This window comes from Micropterus dolomieu, linkage group LG03 (genome assembly GCF_021292245.1).
Source record: "Micropterus dolomieu isolate WLL.071019.BEF.003 ecotype Adirondacks linkage group LG03, ASM2129224v1, whole genome shotgun sequence".
Taxonomy (NCBI): Eukaryota; Metazoa; Chordata; class Actinopteri; order Centrarchiformes; family Centrarchidae; genus Micropterus; species Micropterus dolomieu.
In genome coordinates, this window is record NC_060152.1 from 12,116,395 (window position 1) to 12,135,617 (window position 19,223).

Consider the following 19,223-nt stretch of genomic DNA (forward strand, 5'->3'; position numbering starts at 1 on the left):
CGTCCACACGGAGGATGTACGGCCTGAAGTGGAGCGTTTTCTCCACTTGGTGTAGGGAGCGGTCGGTGGACCCTGTTACCTGCCCGGTGGTTCAGGTACTTGAGTTCCTCCAGGACCGGTTCTCTGCTGGTCTTTCCCCTTCCACCCTCAAGGTGTACGTGGCAGCTATTTCGTCTTTCCACACCCCTCTGAGGGAGGGGTCCTTGGGGAAACTTCCCTTGGTTGTACGTTTCCTCCGTGGTGCCCGGAGGATGAGACCTGCGACTCGGTCCAAGGTTCCCACTTGGGATCTGGCAGTGGTTCTTGGGGCGAGGCCCCCTTCGAACCCCTGGAGTCAGCTGAGGCTAAGCACTTGACCCTCAAGATGGCCTTTCTCCTTGCTATCACCTCTCCAAGCGCTTTCTGTTCCCCGCAAAGCCTGGAGTTTGCCCCGGGGAATATTAGGGCTATCCTGCACCCTCGTTCAGGATACATCCCTAAAGTGCTTTCTTGTGCGGCAGGGTCCACAGCGCTGCAGGCATTTCATCCTCCACCTCATGTGACGGCGGAGGACGGGAGACTTCATCTGCTCTGCCCTGTCAGAGCACTGAGTATTTACACTCTGAGGTCCTCCCGTTGGAGGAAGGCTGACCAGCTGCTAGTGTGTTTTGGGTCTCCCAGGGCCGGGCTCCCTGCATCCAAACATACTATTAGCAACTGGATTGTTCAGACTATTTCCCTGGCCTATCAGGTGCGCGGTTTGCCTTCACCTGTGGCTGTGAGGGCTCATTCTACCAGTGGCATGGCGGCCTCTCGAGCCCTCCTTTCCGGGGCCTCTTTGCAGGATGTTTGTTTAGCGGCTGGCTGGGCCACTCCGCACACATTCATTTGGTTTTACAGTCTTGACCTTCCTTCGGTACCTGGCGCTCGTGCGCTCTCCTCTTAGTCGTGCCACTTTATTGCACACTGGGGCAGGCGGGGTTTTCGGCACGGTTTAGTTCCCTAAAGTTCCCTCGAAGGGGAACGTCTCGGGTTACGTATGTAACCCTGGTTCCCCGAGAAGGGGAATGAGACTCTCTTCCCGCCTGAAGCGCCTGCTTCATAGTTTAAGCTAATGATGAGTGTGTACAGGTGTGCTTTATACTCCTCCTGTTATTCCGTCACACCTTACCGTTCTAGCAACAAGCCAATAGGATTGGAGTGATTTCATTCACGTTCAGACCTGCTTCGCCTAGAGGCGTTCCCATAGTGTCATAACCGACGCAGTGTCTCGTTCCCCTTCTCGGGGAACCAGGGTTACATACGTAACCCGAGACGTTTTGTTTAGGTTGTTCCATTTCTCCCAGAACTGGTTGGACTCTAAGGATTCCTCATTTTCACAGAGCTGGTTCTTGCTGTGTTGTTCTTTCTTAGTTTTTAGGTTGTACTTGTATTGTTTCAGAGTGGCCTCATATTGACAGCGTATGTTGTGGTATGTGCTGTTAAACAGTTCACAGGCAGTAGGGGTCCCTGACTTAGACTGAGCTCTTTTCAGATAGATTGTGATTTTGCTGTGGTCTGAGAGGGGTGTGAGGGGGCTGACTGTGAAAGCTCTGAGACATTGGATCTAGATCTGTAATGAAATAATCTACCGTATTATTGCCAACAGCTGAGCTGTAAGTGTAGCGACCCAGAGAGTCCCCTCGTAGCCTGCCGTTGACTATGTACAGACCCACTGTACGGCAGAGCTGTAAAAGCTGCATACCGCTTGTATTAGTAAGCTTGTCAAAGCTTTTTCTAGCAGGACATTCAGGGAGGGGGAAGCAGGTGCTTCCAGGTAAGTGTTTGTCTCCCTGGGTGTTCATAGTGTCAGGTCTTTCCCCTGTTCGAGCATTCAAGTCTCCACAGAGTAATACATTTCCCATGGTTTTATAATGGTTAACTTCCTCCTCAAGAATAGATGAAATATCTGGGCTGTAGTAGGGGGATTCTGATGGAGGTATATAGATGGCACACATGTAGACTCTCATCTTTTGCTCAGCACAAATCATCTACAGTATTTGTTAATTTTCAACCATATATAAGATTCTTCTTTTTTAATAACTGTGATGGACTGGCTCAGTTCTGATTTACACCATATAATCAGGCCTCCTGAATCTCTGCCTTGGGTTATTGTGGGATTTTTTGTTGATGGTATAATAATCTCAGTGTAGCTGTGAGGACGACCAGTGGAAACATCTTCTCTGCACCATGTCTCCTGTAAAACTATGTCAGAGTCTTTTAACTCTCTATTAAAATCTGGATTTCTGCTCTTTAAACCAAAAGCTGATGATCTCAGACCTTGAATGTTCCAACATGTTATTGTAAACGATTTCATCTCCAAGTATGATCTGTTCACAAATTAGACAAACACCTTAAAAAACAAATAATAGTAAACTAGATATTAAAAAATAATATTAGCAAACCATGTAGCTATATGAGGCGAGGGCAGCGCAGGTTTAGCATGTGTAATATGTCTTTTAGTTCACCAGAGGGGGCGGGGCTGTGGCTCTTCTGACCGCTGCGGCATAGTTCAGTCCAATAGGCTGCTGCTCCTGTAGTCTTGGTTCTGCTGTTGGGATGAGGGGGGGTATAGGACCTCCAGGCTGGGGGGCTCTCTGGCTGGGTATCAGTGGCCAGTGTTGTGTTGGCTGTGGGTTGTGATGTTGGTGATGCGGGTTTGGTGGCCTGGCCGTCCTCTCTGACGGCCGGGGGTGGATGTATGGTGGAGGTCTGGATGGTCTGGATGGTCTTGGAGGTCTAGGAGGTCCTGGAGGTCTGCGTGGGGTCTGTGTTGTGTGGTTACCCCTTGAAGTGGTAGTAGGGCTCCTTCCAAGAGCAACATCCTTCAGGGTCCTAGCAAGGGTGGGGACTGCATTTCTGTGTAGGTGTATGTTATCATACAGGCAGTCCAGGTGCAGGGTCAGGTGGTGGGCCAAGAACATGTTGGGTTTGAGGGCACAGTCCCTGGAGAGTCTAATATTCACTCTGTGAATAGTGTGGGGGTGGAAGTCTCTCCTGTGCAGCAGCGTGGATATGATATCTTGTTGGTAGGGAAATTGGTGGAGGCTTGCTCAATGACTCTCCTCAGAGAGTCTGCCAGTCTGTCCTGCTGGGACCTTAAGTCGTTGGTGCCTGTATGGATGATGATGTGGCTAGGCGAGCCTAGCTCAGGCACTGTTAACAGCTCCAGGGCTCTCCTGGTGTTGGGGCACCAGATCTTCTCCGTTCTGTGCCTTGGGAATAAGGTCTTTTCATCCAGGAACTTCCCATTAGAGTCCATGAGGAGGATAATGTCAGCCCTTCTGCCTGTGTGTGTTTGTTCAGACTCAGCTGTCGGGTCTGGATGTGGAGCTGTGGTGGTGGTTTCAGGTCTGGAGCTCCTAGCTGGAGGCTGGCTAGAGGCCGGGCCTTGGACAGGTGCAGGGGTGTGACTGGCGTCTTGGCTTGGGATGTTTGTATGGAGGCAGCTGATTGGTAAAGGGGGACGATTAGAGTCTGCACCAGGCTGTGTGAGAGGGGGGGAGTCCTCGAGGAAAGGGCTGTGTTGTCCTTCAGCAGGTGTAGTGAGAGTTTGGCTGGATGTGGTCTGGATCTGAGAGGCGGGCACAGGGGGTTGTGTGGAGTTCAGTCTGGCTTGTAGACTGATCCTGTCCCTGTCCTGTAGCTCTTCTCTCAGAGTAGCCAACTCAGTTCTGCAGTTGTCTCTGTCCTGAGAGGATCAGTGTCAGCATCTGCAGGCTGTCTGTCTGGAGCAGGGACAGAACAGGACGGTTTGACTCCCAGGGTTGGAGCGATGCTTGCGAGGACATCCTCCTTCTCAGCTCTCAGTCTCATAGCAGGAAACTCGAGCTCAAACTGTCTCAGGTCGCCTTGTATCATGGTAGTTCCATTTTTGAACAGGTTTACTGTTATTCTGCTGGTTTCAGAGTAATTTTCTTCCAGTACACTTATTTTCCATCCATTACAAATGCCTGCTTTCTTTATTGCTGGGTAATGAGAGCTGAACACATTCAGCCAGGCACATGGTTCATCCGTCCAGAAGATTAAATTGCAGGATCTTCCATCTTTGTAGTGGTCCAGGAACAGGATTTCTGGTCTTTCTCAAAGTAATGTTTGTTTATATTTTCCCTGTGCATTGAGATACGAAAGTTAATTGAGCTGTACAGTCAGCACAGACACACACTGACTGCCAAGCAATCAAACTCAATAACGAACAAGAAGAAACAAACAACATGGAAACAGATAACGGAGGCGATTAACGATTGCTCTGACTCCGGCTGCTTTCGGACAGAAAGTGATGTGAGGAAAAAGTGGAGAGACCTCCTGAGCAAAGCAAAAAAAGATTTGTCTTCAAAAAAACACCACCTGACTGGCGGGGGTCCTCCCCCAAAAACGTCCGTGTACAGTATCATAATTGTGGATATCTTTGGAGAGGATTCCCCGGCTTTTATTGGTTTGGTCGGTGCGGAAAGTGGCGGTACCGACCTGGAAGAAACTGCTGTCTCTCCAGAGATGGACGTCGACCACTCAAGCGAGAGTGTGAATTGTGAAGGTGTGTAGCCTATATATTAGAGTAGCCTACAATAACAGTTTTAGTAGTTGTCAGATAACAGTAGGCCTATGAAATATTCTCTGTATTTTCAGACTCAATGGAGGCCCAAGTCACTGCACAAAATTCTCATGAAGGCAGCAGCGGTGCATCGCAGGTGAAACGGAGGAGGATCTGCAGCAGACTTGTTTCTTTCTTTCTTGAGAAAGAAATTGTTAGAGTGGAAAGAATTTTACCTTGAGGACTCCGATGCACCGCTCAACGAGGGACCTAGTGGTGGTGTGGATGGTGTTATACCGTCGTTCTTGCTCAGTCCTCCGAGCAATTATAGGCGTCATCAGCCAGCGTTTCAGTGGGTATCCACTGTCGCCGAGAAGCAGCCCATTTACTCTTCCAGCCTCGAAATCCTGGTATAACGCACTCTCTCGGAGGATGCGTGCGTCATGGGTAGATCCAGGCAATCTTGCCACCAAATTAAAGATGTTATAATTGGCGTCACAAGTAATCTGCACATTGATTGAATGGTATCCCTTGCGGTTGACATACAGATACTCATGCTCAGATGGAGCCTGGATCCGGATGTGAGTCCCATCGATGCAGCTCACAATACCAGGAATGCCAGATGCCCGGAGGAATCAGTGTTTCATCACCGCAGACTCGGCCTCAGTGGGGAGGTGAGCAGATCACGGAAAGCGATGGCTCAGTGCCAGTGACTGGATTTGTGGACATTAATCATGTCTCCAACAGTGTTTTGAAACGCACCATTTGCATAAAAACGTAGCGCTATTAACAGCTGTAATGCGGGTATCAATGCTGCGTTGTGATCCCACACAAACTGTAAGTCGGGTAACAGCTCTTCAACAAGTTCATATATATCTCTCCGACAGAATTGAAACCTCTGAATCAGCTCCTCATCATTGTAAATGTCCAATGGATTGCTTCTGTCCCTAATAACTCTCTCCCATCTAAAAGCCCGCTCATTGTAAAGTCTGTGTATAAGGCGCGCCATGTCTTTACGGCTGCTTTATCAAGTGGTTACCATAGAAACTTGCCTAGATTTTGACTTTACACCTGCTACTGACTAGGCGTGAGATTTAAGCCTGGTCTTAGCGAAAAGAGGACTTAAGCCTGGATGGTGAACTACCCCTTAGTTATGCAGCTATAGGCCTAGATTGCCGGGGGACTTCCCATTATGCACTGAGCTCCTATCTTCTCCTCTCTCTCTAAATCTGTATGCAACCTCATCCCATTAGTGCATGTCATTGACTTGACTTCTTCCCTTTCCCATAGACTTGTGCTTTCTCATCCCTCTCCTCTCTCCTCCTGTCACCTTCTGCAGGTGTTTCTGGCTCTTGAGCTGCGGAGTCTGGATCTGTGGTTGCGAGTCGCCTGTTGCCCCCATGTCCTATTATTATTATTATCATCATTAACAATACTGTAATTATTAGGACCATCAGTCTGTACCACTACTACCTTTACTGTCTGTATTTCTGTGTGGATATTGTGTTGGCTGCCCACCTCTCCCTCCTTGGAACTCTGTGAATAATATCACAATAAGTACAGTCTAGACCTGCTCTATATGAAAATCGCATTGAACTGTTGTTGTGAATTGACGCTATGTAAAAAAAAATTTAATGGAATGAAAGTGCTAATTGCTGTAATCAGAACAAAGGACAATGTGTCCCCACAGCAGCTGTGGTTTCATGTTATGACTGATAATAAATTCAGTTTTAATAAATCTTGATTACTACTACTTAATATTTCAGGTGTTGTATAACAGACATGACATCTTGTGTCATACAGCCTTCAAAAGTATGATAAAGTGTTTATGTTCTTTCACACTAACTGAAGCCAGATAATGTCTTATCAAATTGCTACTTATATAACCTTTTCTTAAACTCCTTATCAGATTCTGTAGTTAACGAACACCATTATGTCTTTCCATTCATTTTTTTTGTTGTTCCACAAGGTGTGCGCCAACGTGCTACCATGAAATGTTTTGATGATACATTTACAACACATTTTGGATTAGTTACCTTTTGACCACAGTGTCCTGGGCAAAATTTCATTCACCTGTGTTGGTCTTATTGAGGGTAGGGCATATATCAATGAGACCTGAGGCTAGGACTAAATGCAGGACTTGAAACTCAAAAAGCAAATTAAATCACACCAACACAATTTGGATGAATTAGAAAAGTAAAATCATTGGAAAAGAAAAGTTGACATAAGAGGAAACTGGGACTATTTTTTTTTTCAAAAGAAAACTGTTCACAATTATGCATGCGTATTATCAAGTGTAACTTGATTTTCACTTAAATTGTTGTATTAGCAGCTCTGTGAGGATATACCTACAATATAGGCACTGCAGTGCTGTGAGCTAAATGCTAACATCAACTATGTTTAACTGCCATAATGTTTACCATAGTCACCATTGTAGTATCATCATGCTAACATTAGCAAATTAGCAAAAAAGAAAAAGTATAGCTAAAGCTGATGTCATTCATTTTGCACGTATTTTGTTAAAAATCATTCAAATCAAGAATTTTGTAGATTTCAGTCTTCTAATATTGAATTTATTGTAAAAGAAAATGTCAACTTCATAGAGGCACTAGATATTAGTACAACTTCTTAACCTGGATATGTAACTTTACATTTAGACAAATTAGCTAGTCGCTGATTATTTTTGCACCGAACCTATGGGTGCACTGTTAATGTACTACTTTGATGCTGGGAGGTTGTGGAGTTATAACAAGCTCCTTTTTATAAGATTTGTTGGAGATTTATTGATTTGCAGACCAAAAAGCAGTTTGCCTATAGACTACCATTATAAAAGAGAAAGGCTACCTGTAAAACTTTTAAAAAGGACAACTCAAACTGCAAAAATTTCAATTATTATTCTTTGTGTTGTGAATTTTTAATCCATGGTGGGTTTATACTTTCGTCTGTTGTGCTTGGTTGTGTCCATTTGTTATAATAAATCCATGCAGCACAAATTTCATTTTGATTCAAATGTTGCTGAATAGTGATTGATGCCTCGACATTTTACAACAGAATAATTGTATGTATAAAACCTTTCATATTGTCACTGAAGTAATACCCACAACAACAGCATCTTAAAGTTTTTTGGTGTTGCATATAACTGAAGCAAATTAGTGAAACAATATGGCTACACCTGACATTCTCAATTCTCTCTCACATTATTTGCATGACTCTTACTTTTTGTTTTTTTTGAGAGTGGCAAGACAAAAGAAGTAAAGGTGAAGAAGTCCATGGCCCCTCCCATCAAACACACATACAGTACTTACAGCACCTCCTCTCTGAAAACACGTTCCACATGCATGGAGGCTGCAGCAGATATGAAAACATCTGTGACACTGATGATCATCCTGGGAGCCATCTCAGGTGAGCTTTTACCATTTCACGTTTTTTTTTTTTGCTTCTTGTCAGAAAGAAACACTTCTAAAACACTTTAACACCCAACTCTTCTGGCATGTTATGATTATTTAGGTTATACTGTATAGGTAGTTAAATTAAAAAAGCTGACAGTGTTACTGCTGACAATATTTTTAGTTAGTTTGTAAATGTGCAGTAGATTTGGTTTACATTTTCATAATGCTCTGTAAATATTTAAATAAGTCTTGATAGTGTCAATTTAGATATGAGGACGAGTGCACTGCTCTCATGACCATTGTTACATGATCTTTTCTCGTTACTACGACTTAGATAACATTTTTGTTTAGCCTTCATAGCTAAGAGCAGATAGCAGCTGTGAGACTCAGACAGGTGCTATCTATCAGTGATAGCTCTGAAGGCTGGATTTTATTTAAATTGTTTGTAAACTGATTCCATTCTCCCAGTTATCTACAGTGCATTGTCAACCAAGTTTCAGTCTCATTTATGCAAACATGTAACTGCCTCCTCCAGGTTTAAGCCACGGAGAAGGTTTGCTACCAGACAGTCTTATTGCAGCTGTTGGAGGGACTGTGATGTTCACCACAACAGTGACTCCACCAGAAACACCATTCATGGTAGTAACCTGGAGTTTTTCTGATATCACTGGTACATCTAATTTAATAACCTCGACTAGTGTAAACATAATTGGACCAGCGTATACAGACAGAGTCACCCTCTTCAGATCTACTGCATCTCTGGAGCTCAGGAATTTGGCTCTTAATGACACTGGAGAATACAAAGTCACTGTTATACCAAATGGGGGAGCACAACAGAAAGGAAACTGCAGACTGGTCATACATGGTAGGTTGATGCATCACTGTTTCAGTGTTGAATTAGTGTCATAGCGAAAACCTTTTCAAGATTTTGTTCCTTTAGGTATTTGAGGTATTTTAAAAGTGATACTTCCACTTAACCAAAACAACCAATTGCACAGAATCAAATGTAGTGCCATCATTTTCAAACATACCTGCAGTCATGGCTTGATGAACTGTCAAAATAAGCCAAAATAATTTCACTTTTCAAAATCTTATAATAGTCTAGTTGGACAATGCAAATACTTGTTGTTTCCACTGATGTTTAACATCTTTAATTCTCTTAATCTGCTGAATAGGACAGGAATAATATAAATGGATATCTACCTTAAATGTAGTTGATTTGAGGTGGTTTACAGTGTGTTACTTCCAAATGATTTACAAGCAGTACATAATGTTTTGTCAAATGTGTCAAATTATTGTAGCTAGCTAAATTTCTTCACACCTATTCCCACATTTATGACCTTGACTACCACCCACACCTGCACCTGCTGCACTTTCCTGCAGCCTTTTTCTTGTGTAATATCATTATCAGTTCAATTAAAACCTGATTTGGATTGACATACAGGGAGCAAGTGTTTACTAAGTCAGGCAGTTATTTTCTCATCATCAAAATATATAACATGGTAATCACTATTTTGTGACTGTTAAGTTGTGTTTGACACCAGCGTAGAAAGGTGTGTGATAGAAAAAATGTAGAAAAGCCAGAGAAATTGATTTATACAATCTTTTGCCCCAAGTGTTACCCCTAATACTTTAATTCTTTTCTTCAACCCACAGTGCCAGTCTCTAATGTGACTGTAAATGCCAGCAGCACAGACTTAGTGGAGTTCAGCAGCTCTGTCCATCTGTCCTGCTCCTCCTCTGGATCCTCCCTCTCTTTCCTTTGGCTGAACGGCAGCTCTGAGGTTACAGCCAGCGACAGAGTTCAGCTCACTGATGGAGGCTCCACTCTCACTATAGTTAATGTGACCCGCTATGACCAGGGACCATTCAGGTGTCATGTGTTCAATCCTGTCAGTAATGGCACCAGTGATCCAGTAAACCTAACCATCAGCTGTGAGTTACAAAATTTATTGCTCAGTCTTTATATGTTATTTCAAAATCAAGAGCTTAAAGTTTTCTTTGTTTGCTTTGATTTTCTGGCACCGAGCAAGTAATCACTGCAGATAGTATGATAACGATTCAGTTATGCTTTTGACTGGTACAGAACAGTTATGACCACAAGTACACTGCATGCCCTAATTACCTTTTTTTCTCAACATTTTATTGTTAACTGTCTTGTTTTCTCTTTGCCTTCCACACACTGCAGATGGCCCAGAAAATATTCATTTGACATCTCCGTCACAAGAATACTTTGTGGAAGGATCAAACATCTGCCTGACCTGCTCAGCTGTCTCCAGACCTGCTGCCCAGTTTCAGTGGTTTCTGAATGAAGACCTGCTGTCTGATACTGGACCAGAGCTCAGACTGATGAACATTCAGACGGGTCACAGTGGTAACTACAGCTGTCGGGCCTTTAACTACAAAACTCAGAGATATCAAACAGCTCAGCGTTCAGATGTAACTATACTGAGTAAGTTGAAAAAGGTCTTTAGTTTAGTTTTTTAGTAGTGATGTGCAATAAGATGGCATTTCAGTGTCAACTTGTGGCATTTGAATGTAGTATGTAATTGAATTAGTTTGCATTCTATTAATATCAAATAACGAACAGGACACAAAAATATGAAAGATGTGTGGCAACCATACACTGTGAATAAGAAGCTGGCAACATGTCATGTGTTTGCGTTGTACGGCCACTAGAGGTCACTGCCACAATAAACCTCAAAATGAGTCGTAATTTTGTGTGGCTGATGGTCGTTTTTCTGTTAAGGACAGGCTCATGTGTGGTGTATGTCTTTAATTAAAAAAAAGAAGAAAAATAAACAATACAATACCTTTAAGTTTAGCATTTTAACCATTTGAACACAATTTTGCAACTTTATACTAAGTCACAATTGTTTATCATGGATTCTTAGGGTTAGCAATGTTGTCAATACTTAAATTGTATAAAATTATAATTAATAAATTTTTCTTCCACAGCGCCAGTATCCACTGTAAAGGTAAATGCCAGTAGCACAGACCTTTTGGAGTTCAGCAGCGCTGTCCATCTGTCCTGCTCCTCCTCTGGATCCTCCCTCTCTTTCTTCTGGCTGAACGGCAGCTCTGAGGTTACAGCCAGCGACAGAGTTCAGCTCACTGATGGAGGCTCCACTCTCACTATAGTCAATGTGACCCGCTATGACCAGGGACCATTCAGGTGTCTTGTGTTCAATCCTGTCAGTAATGGCACCAGTGATCCAGTAAACCTGGTCATCATCTGTGAGTTACTAACTTTGATTATATATCATGTGCATTTAAATCCCAGTTTAAAATGTCCAGCTTGATTTGTCTAAGTCATAGTTCATACGTTTCTTTGTTGCTTTGTTTGTTTTTGCTGGTATTGAGTCACTGCAGTTAGGACAATAATTCTGCATTTGACTGATACAAAGCAGCTGTACATCTCTTGCCGTTTCCTCTGCATATTTTACTGGTGACCATGTGTTTTTATGTTTCTTGCCGCAGTTGGCCCAGAAAATATAAATCTGACACTATCTCCATCACAAGAATACTACGACGAAGGGTCAGACGTCAGCCTGATCTGCTCAGCTGTCTCCAGACCTGCTGCCTTGTTTCAGTGGTTCCTGAATGGAGACCAGCTCTCTGAAACTGGACCAGAACTCAGACTGATGAACATTCAGACGAGTCACAGCGGAAACTACCGCTGTTGGGCCTTTAATAACAGAACTACAGCAAATCAAACATCTCAGTCTGCAGCAGTCTCTGTTCTAAAATGTACGTTGTAGTGAATCTTCTTGTCACTAAGGGCTAAAATAGGTAGCGCTTAGACCCCTAGTGTCTACAATGTCTCTTTTAAGGTTAGAGATTGTAGAGGCTTTTCAAGAGTTTTTTGGGCTAGACATAATTCCTTAGAAACTATTCGGTTGTGTTGTTTGACACATAATTGGTGCATAACTTAATATTCTTTGCTGAAGATGATGCATTCAGTCAGATCAGTTGATCAGTTAATGACTCCTAACATTTATTGTTTTTTCTACCCATAGCGCCAGTATCCAATGTAGTAATAACTCCCAACACCACAGATTTGTCAGAGCTCGACAGCTCTGTCCATCTGTCCTGCTCCTCCTCTGGATCCTCCCTCTCTTTCCTTTGGCTGAACGGCAGCTCTGAGGTTACAGCCAGCGACAGAGTTCAGCTCACTGATGGAGGCTCCACTCTCACTATGGTGAATGTGACCCGCTATGACCAGGGACCATTCAGGTGTCATGTGTTCAATAATTTCAGTAATTACACCAGCGATCCAGTAAAACTCTCCATCAGCTGTGAGTTATGCATTCAGTCTTTGATGTTACAGCATCTGCATGCAAATGCTAGATAGACCTTTAAATTTGTGGCTTGATTCATGATTATTACAACCATTATGTCAGGAGTGATTTTGGCTAAATTTCTTTTTATTGTGCTCCTTGCTGTTTGATTGTTGCAGTGTTAGGCTGGTAGTGAGTAAATTATAACTGTATTTAGTTTAATGATGCAGTTCGTCATTTGAGCAACATATTTAACAGTAATGGTTCCCTTCACGCTGAGCCACGCTGCATGCAACATGCAGCTTTTCTCAAGCTACTTTTCCTTTATTGGTGAACATAGTTTCATTTCTTTTCCCCCAGTTGGTCCAGAAAATAGTTATTTGACAATCTCTCCGTCGCAAGAATATCACAAGGAAGGATCAAACATCAGCCTAATCTGCTCTGCTGACTCCAGACCTGCTGCCCAGTTTTTCTGGTTTCTGAATGGAGACTTGCTTTCTGATACTGGACCAGAGCTCAGACTGATGAACATTCAGATGAGTTACAGTGGAAACTACAACTGTTGGGCCTTTAACAACAAAACTCTGAGATATCAAACATCTCAGCCTGCAGCTGTCTCTGTACTGAGTATGTTGAAATATGTTTAAGTTAAATGATTACAATACAATGGATTTAAGTTTAACATTGAATACTTGACTTGCTGCTAAGCTCTATTTTTTTTAACATTTTTACCCACAGCACCAATTTCCAGTGTGGAGGTGACTTGCATGCAGTCCTGCTTTTCTTCTGGATCCTCTCTCTCTTTCCTCTGGCTGAACGGCAGCTCTGAGGTTACAGCCAGCGACAGAGTTCAGCTCACTGATGGAGGCTCCACTCTCACTATAGTAAATGTGACCCGCTATGACCAGGGACCATTCAGGTGCAATGTGTCGAATGGTGTCAGTAGTGTAATCAGCCAGCCGGTGAATCTTTTCATCCAATGTGAGTTTATGGCAAAGGGACTTGTGCAACAAACCTTAAGATGGCAATTACTCTGAGGCTCTAAATCCCAGCTATTTCAGTAGGACTGGCAAACCCTGATGCTCATAACCAATGTCCACCATTAACCCTAAGCCATGAAACCTCACAGATCCAAATTAACATTACCTATATGATCAACATTAATATTGTGCAAAAGGTTGCAAGGGCTCCAAATGCCATATATTAAAAAATTGGTCACGATGTCCTAGATATTTCTGTGACTAGCAACTTGTAAGGCTTATATTTTATATGTAAAAGTAATTATTTGTCCTCATTTCTGGATGCAACAACATTACTTATTGTCAAACATACAGTATTTAGTTCACCAAAGAACTAGGCAAAGTGTTTTTTTAATTGTACATGCTTAATTGCTCTGACCAGCTCATTAAATTGAATTGATAAAAGTATATTTTTTATTACAACAATTTTAAACTTCTTCTACAATTCCCAATCATCACCGTTTTTAACATTAGACTGCTATGGATGCTATATGGACTGTGGTTAATTACCTCAAGCAATGCACATGCACTGCCAAATTTCAGAGTGATACAGCTCTTAGCCCTCCCAATTTTAATGGAAATATGTGTAATTTGGCCTGGACTAAGCTTCCTTCAACTAACTTTGAAGCATTTGTTTGGTTGAGCTTGTGAAGGGCAAAGCAAGACCTGCATTTCCTTCCAGACAGCTTTGCCTCTAGGTTTGTGACACTCAACCAAAACCAAAGAATTAAACCCACAATCACATGGAATCCCTCAAAACAATAATATAGCCAAACAAGGATAACTTCAGCAGTCTGATTCTTTGTGTTACAGATGGACCTGACAACGTGGCCATCAAAGGACCTGAATCCATACATGTTGGAGATTTGATGATGCTTTACTGCTCCATTATGACTGTACCATCAGCATCGTTCACCTGGCTTTTTAATGGAAAGCCAACCACTTTTCATGAATCTGTGTATGTCATAACATCAATCAGAAGCTCTGACAGTGGGACGTACACCTGCACTGCTGTGAATACTGCCACAGGGCAGAGTCAAACAGTGAACCATGAGTTAACCGTTATAGGTTTGTGACAAAAACTGAGACAGAAAAACACTATACATCAATGAGACATTTGTTTGAAGAGCATATTTTGAATGAATCTTGTTTTTTCAGATTTCACATACTGTGACTGCTCAGCTGCTGCTAAAAGAGCTACTTTCATAACAGCTGGATGTTGTCTTATTATTGTAGCAGTGAGTGGAACAATTGCATATAGTCTGATAAGGCGGAATAGGTAAGCATAAAACAGGTTATGATTTCCATTGAAAAAAGGTACATAATGGTATGTTATCTTGAATTGTACTAGTCTGTAAGATGATGCCACATCACCAGGAAATAATATATTATAATAATTGTGTATCATGATAATAATTTATAATACAGAATTATCTAAAATAACCAGTTTATGGCAATTCATGAAAAAATACATAATTAAAACATGAGTCAGGATAATTATGTAATTAGTGAATGGTTAATTGGTTCAATGAAACGCTATTTATGACCTTGTTTTTCATAATGTCCAAAAAACTGAGAAACTGATGCACAATGTAATGCAATGCAATAGCACTGGATTATATTCCAAAATATATTATGACATATAAACATCATACCTGTGTAAAAACAAGTTATTTTTTTAGATGGTAAAATTTATTATTTTTGTGTTGACTTAAATTTATAGAAACTTGAGGCTACATATAGTTTTCTGTACATTTAAAGGTGTTTCTAAAAGTGTGTAATATATAGAGGGGCAAAATATTAGAAACCTCTTTGACACAATGATAACACAAAATAAATATTACAGCCGTGAAAGTCCTCAATGCTTTAAGAAGCTAGTTCAAATATTTTTTGAATTTTGAGTAATATCTGGCTGGCCACATTTTAAGTGCCTTATTTTTATTTTTCAGAGTCAACAGCAATTACCCACCACATCAAAAAGGTTAGTGCTCATCTGACCCAAGCTCAATAGAAAGACTTGTTTCTCAACATTAAACGTGACCAATCTCTGTTTTGACCCCTTAGAAAAATTAAGCATGAAAGAGAACCATTCAGATCTGTATAAGATCTCAGTAACAGCACAGAAGGACATATCTTCCTTTCAAGGTGAGTCACACATGACTGAATGAAATGGAATAATATATTTTAAAAAGAGAACATCCACATGTTTTTTTGAGTTCACGTTTTAGTATCGTGATCTGTACTTGCCAATGTATTGAATATGTGCCACAAACAAAAAATATTATATTTTCAATTGGAGTTTTATGTTCAGATTGGTTCAGAAATTACACATTGCTTTAGCCCAACAATTGCTGACAACATTTTGTAGGCGTGCTGTTGATCAAAACACTGAATCCTCATCTTTCTAATCATTTCTTTACTTTTCCTCCTGCAGCATAAATAAAATGAGGAAACACAAACACTCATAAGAAGCCTTCTGCAATTTTGAAGTTCAACAGTCTCAAAGGAAAACAGCAGTATTTTTGCTTTTTAATTTATTTATTCAACCCAACCATTTTCTACCGCTTTCAGACTAGTTCACTGTGCTGAGTTTGATTTTAGATGCATTGCAACATTTGTGAAACATGTAACTTGGTTGTATGATAATGATGATGGTTGTGTAAGAATTGTGTGTAATAAATGAATACTTAAATGTATGTGCTAAAGTATTAAATTGTTATTTGTTTGAAATAATCATTAAAAATAAAGTAAAGGAACATGTCTATACAAGACTTTTGTTGTGGATATAGTATAACTGCCTCTGCCAAAAAGTGTGGCCAAATAATGAATCTCCCCAAGCAGACAAATATAACGAGCACACAGCTTGATGACAGCATGTACAGGATTGTGCTTACTTACACAATACTTTATACTTATATACTTTATAAGGTTGTATGTTATACACAAAGCAGAACTTCATACAACCTTTCTAAGGTCTCAGCAAACTAGGTTAACTACCCTCAACTGTGGGCTATTGGAGCATTTGTGAAGTGAGGTATTTTTTCCATTCAAGTCATTAAAGCCTCACCTTATCTTATTTTACAATGTGTCTAAATTTTATAGGTGTCCAAATGTTATACCATTATTACAGTGGTGAGCAATGCTTTGGAAGAATTTCAAGGTCACATTTGTACACAGTATGTTGCGCTGTGCTATATATGGCCATGTACGTGAAAAGTTAGAAAAGTTTCAAATTTCCCACCAAGTTCAATAAATGACCTATATGACTTACTTTGATTTGTCACAGATAATGAATCAGAATCAGAATCAGAATCAGAATCAGAATCGGGTTTATTGCTAGGTACATTTTCACATACAAGGAATTTGCCTTGGTATGAATTGGTGCTTACAGTACACATAACATAAATAGTAGTTTAAGATACTAAGTTTGTCATACAATCCACACCCAGCTGCTCGGCTACACGTATCTGCTGACTAAACATGACAATGACAGCCTCACACAGCAGAGTTTCTAATATATTAATGGTGCCAAATTCATAAATCCATCAATCCAATCTATCCATCTTCTACCACTTATCCAGGGTTGCAGGGCTGGACTGGGACAAAAAATCGGACCTGGCATTTTTGGCCAAGGCGGCCCACCAAAATCAGTCGGACACCCCTCACCAATACACCTTCCTTGCTTTTAAGGGCTTAGATCAGGGGTTTGACAAAAGTTAGTCCATGAGACTTGATACTGCACAATAGGACAACAAGACAACAATATATTTTAATAGGCTTAGTATTTGGGGTAAAAAATGTATTGATGAAATAGGGGGGTCTGGGGGTCCTCCCCCATAAGGTTGTAAACATTAAACACTTACTTTCCTGCATTCTGGAGACACACTTGTATCAACCCTCAAAAACTGCAACCTTGATATGCCATTTGTCAAACTGGCCCCTATAAATCATTGAGCTACATTTTAAAGATTAAATATCATAGGCCATATAAATACATTTATTATAATTTTTATAATTATTACTGAAATTTAAAAAATGATTTAAGAGGGGGGTCTGGGGGTCCTCCCCCTGAAATATTTGGACTTTAAACACTTCATTTCCTGCATTCTGGTGAATTTTTCTGCACCAATTCATTGAGAAAATGTCTATTTACATAGATGGAAACACAAAATTCAGGTGACAATTCAAAAAATAAAAATATAGTGTAATATAGTGTTGTAAGGCTCTCAGAAATTCTGTAATGCTGTCAAATATTTATCCTGCTTTTTATTTTATTTCATCCCTGCTGAGTAAACACACATGCAGGCATGACTTAAGTAACCTAAAGTCGTTAAATGTGTATGTTGCACCTTTTCACCTCAATGATAAATGAATTAATTTTAATTCAGTTATAAAACCGTGCACCTTAATAGCTCCTATGTTTCAGCAGCTTTTCTGCTCATGTTTAAAACTTTCTGCACATTTAAAATCCCTCCCACATATCTGTGTTCTCTGACATTTGCAGAATAACAATTTGAGATGTAATGTGAATGAAGTCATTATATTTTAACAAAATCTACCTGCCCCACTGCTGTGCATTACCCTGCGTTATTGCTCTGCTGATATGGTAGTAGGCTGCTACCCCCTTCAGACCGTCTGACAGACACAGAGCCCGTCTGGGACTGTACTGGATGAGACGAGCTCACTGCTCTTCATCAGAGGTAGAAAACCAAAACTGAAAACACTTGTGATCAGACAGAAATATCAGCACACAACCGCACACATGTTCACGTCAGCACCTCTAAGCTCACAACAGCTTCAGAGGTAATAAAGCATCCTGGAGCAGAGAGACAGTCAAACAGAGCAAAGTGTCTCTGAGTGAGGGGGACAGAGACAGAGAGAGAGAGAAAGAGACAGAAAGAGAGAGACAGGTGTGTCATGTTATTCTCTCACTACTTTGTGGCGACTGTTAACCGTTTGTGTAAGTAAATTGACTAGACGCTGACCAACAACATTTATATTTAAAAGTTTTGATTACAATTTTGCTCAGAACAAATTAGTAGTCGCTGACAAGCCCTGAAGCTGTGACCAATACGTTCTCTCTCTCTCTCTCTCTCTCTCTCTCAATTCAATTCAATTCAATTCAGTTCAATTCAATTCAATTCAAATTAGCATTATTGGCATGAATGTGTAACAACAATATTGCCAAAGCATCATACAAACTACATAAGAACAATCAATCCCATACATTTCATTAAACAAGTAATTAAAGCGTAAAGTAATCAAAGCGTATGTGTGTTTGTGTTAATAAAAAAATAATAATATATATTAAAAATTAAAATAAAATAAATAAATAAAACAGTAAGCATGTGTGTGTGTTTTAAAAAATATATATATATTAAAAATAAAATAAAATAAATAAATAAAACAATAAGCGTGTGTGTGTATGTTAAAAAAAATAAAAATATATTAAAAATTAAATAAACAAATAAAACAGTAAAAAAAATGTTTAAAAACTGTTTTAAAAATTTAAATCTGTAAAAAAATTTAATTAAATAAATAAATTAAACAGTAACTGTGTGTGTGTGTGTTTATATTAATAGACAAAAAAAATAATTACTAAATTATCAACGATCAAAATAATAATAATTTGAAAATCTGTACAAATATTTTATCAGTCTGAGGTTCCACTGGTTGTCCTCACTTCATGGCATGAGGAGACATATTTTGCAGTATTTATTTCACATTTGGGCATTTCTCCCAGTAAATAGGGGAGTTTCTGTGTGTCTGATATAAATTTGAATTTGGGGTATATTTGGGAAATGTTTGCAAAGTGTTTTTGTCTTAGTGTTTTACATTTAGCGCATGAGGTTAGAAAGTGCAGCTCTGTCTCTACCTGTCCCCTGTCACACTGGGAGCAGAGTCTCTCCTCTTGTGGTAGCCAGCTCTGTCTGTGGCGACCCTTTTCTATGGCCAGGCTGTGTTCACTCAGTCTGTTTGTTGTCAA

General features: G+C 40.5%; 1 protein-coding gene across 1 annotated transcript; it reads left to right on the top strand.

Moving 5' to 3' along the window:
- Positions 1-7,887: 7,887 nt before the first annotated feature.
- LOC123968052 (carcinoembryonic antigen-related cell adhesion molecule 5-like) lies at positions 7,888-12,411 on the top strand. The gene is made up of 8 exons (XM_046044524.1): positions 7,888-7,951; positions 8,474-8,803; positions 9,595-9,873; positions 10,127-10,390; positions 10,897-11,175; positions 11,419-11,688; positions 11,958-12,236; positions 12,398-12,411. Exons 1-8 carry the CDS (start codon positions 7,888-7,890, stop codon positions 12,409-12,411), a joined length of 1,779 nt encoding a protein of 592 aa, XP_045900480.1.
- Positions 12,412-19,223: the final 6,812 nt, after the last annotated feature.

What these genes read in the sequence shown, in the direction of transcription:
- LOC123968052 (XM_046044524.1), top strand. Translation starts at nt 7,888, where the DNA reads ATGGAGGCTGCAGCAGATATGAAAACATCTGTGACACTGATGATCATC. An exon ending in CTGCAGACTGGTCATACATG is followed by an intron (nt 8,804 to 9,594) that starts GTAGGTTGATGC and finishes TTCAACCCACAG; the next exon opens with TGCCAGTCTCTAATGTGACT. An exon ending in TTCAGATGTAACTATACTGA is followed by an intron (nt 10,391 to 10,896) that starts GTAAGTTGAAAA and finishes TTTCTTCCACAG; the next exon opens with CGCCAGTATCCACTGTAAAG.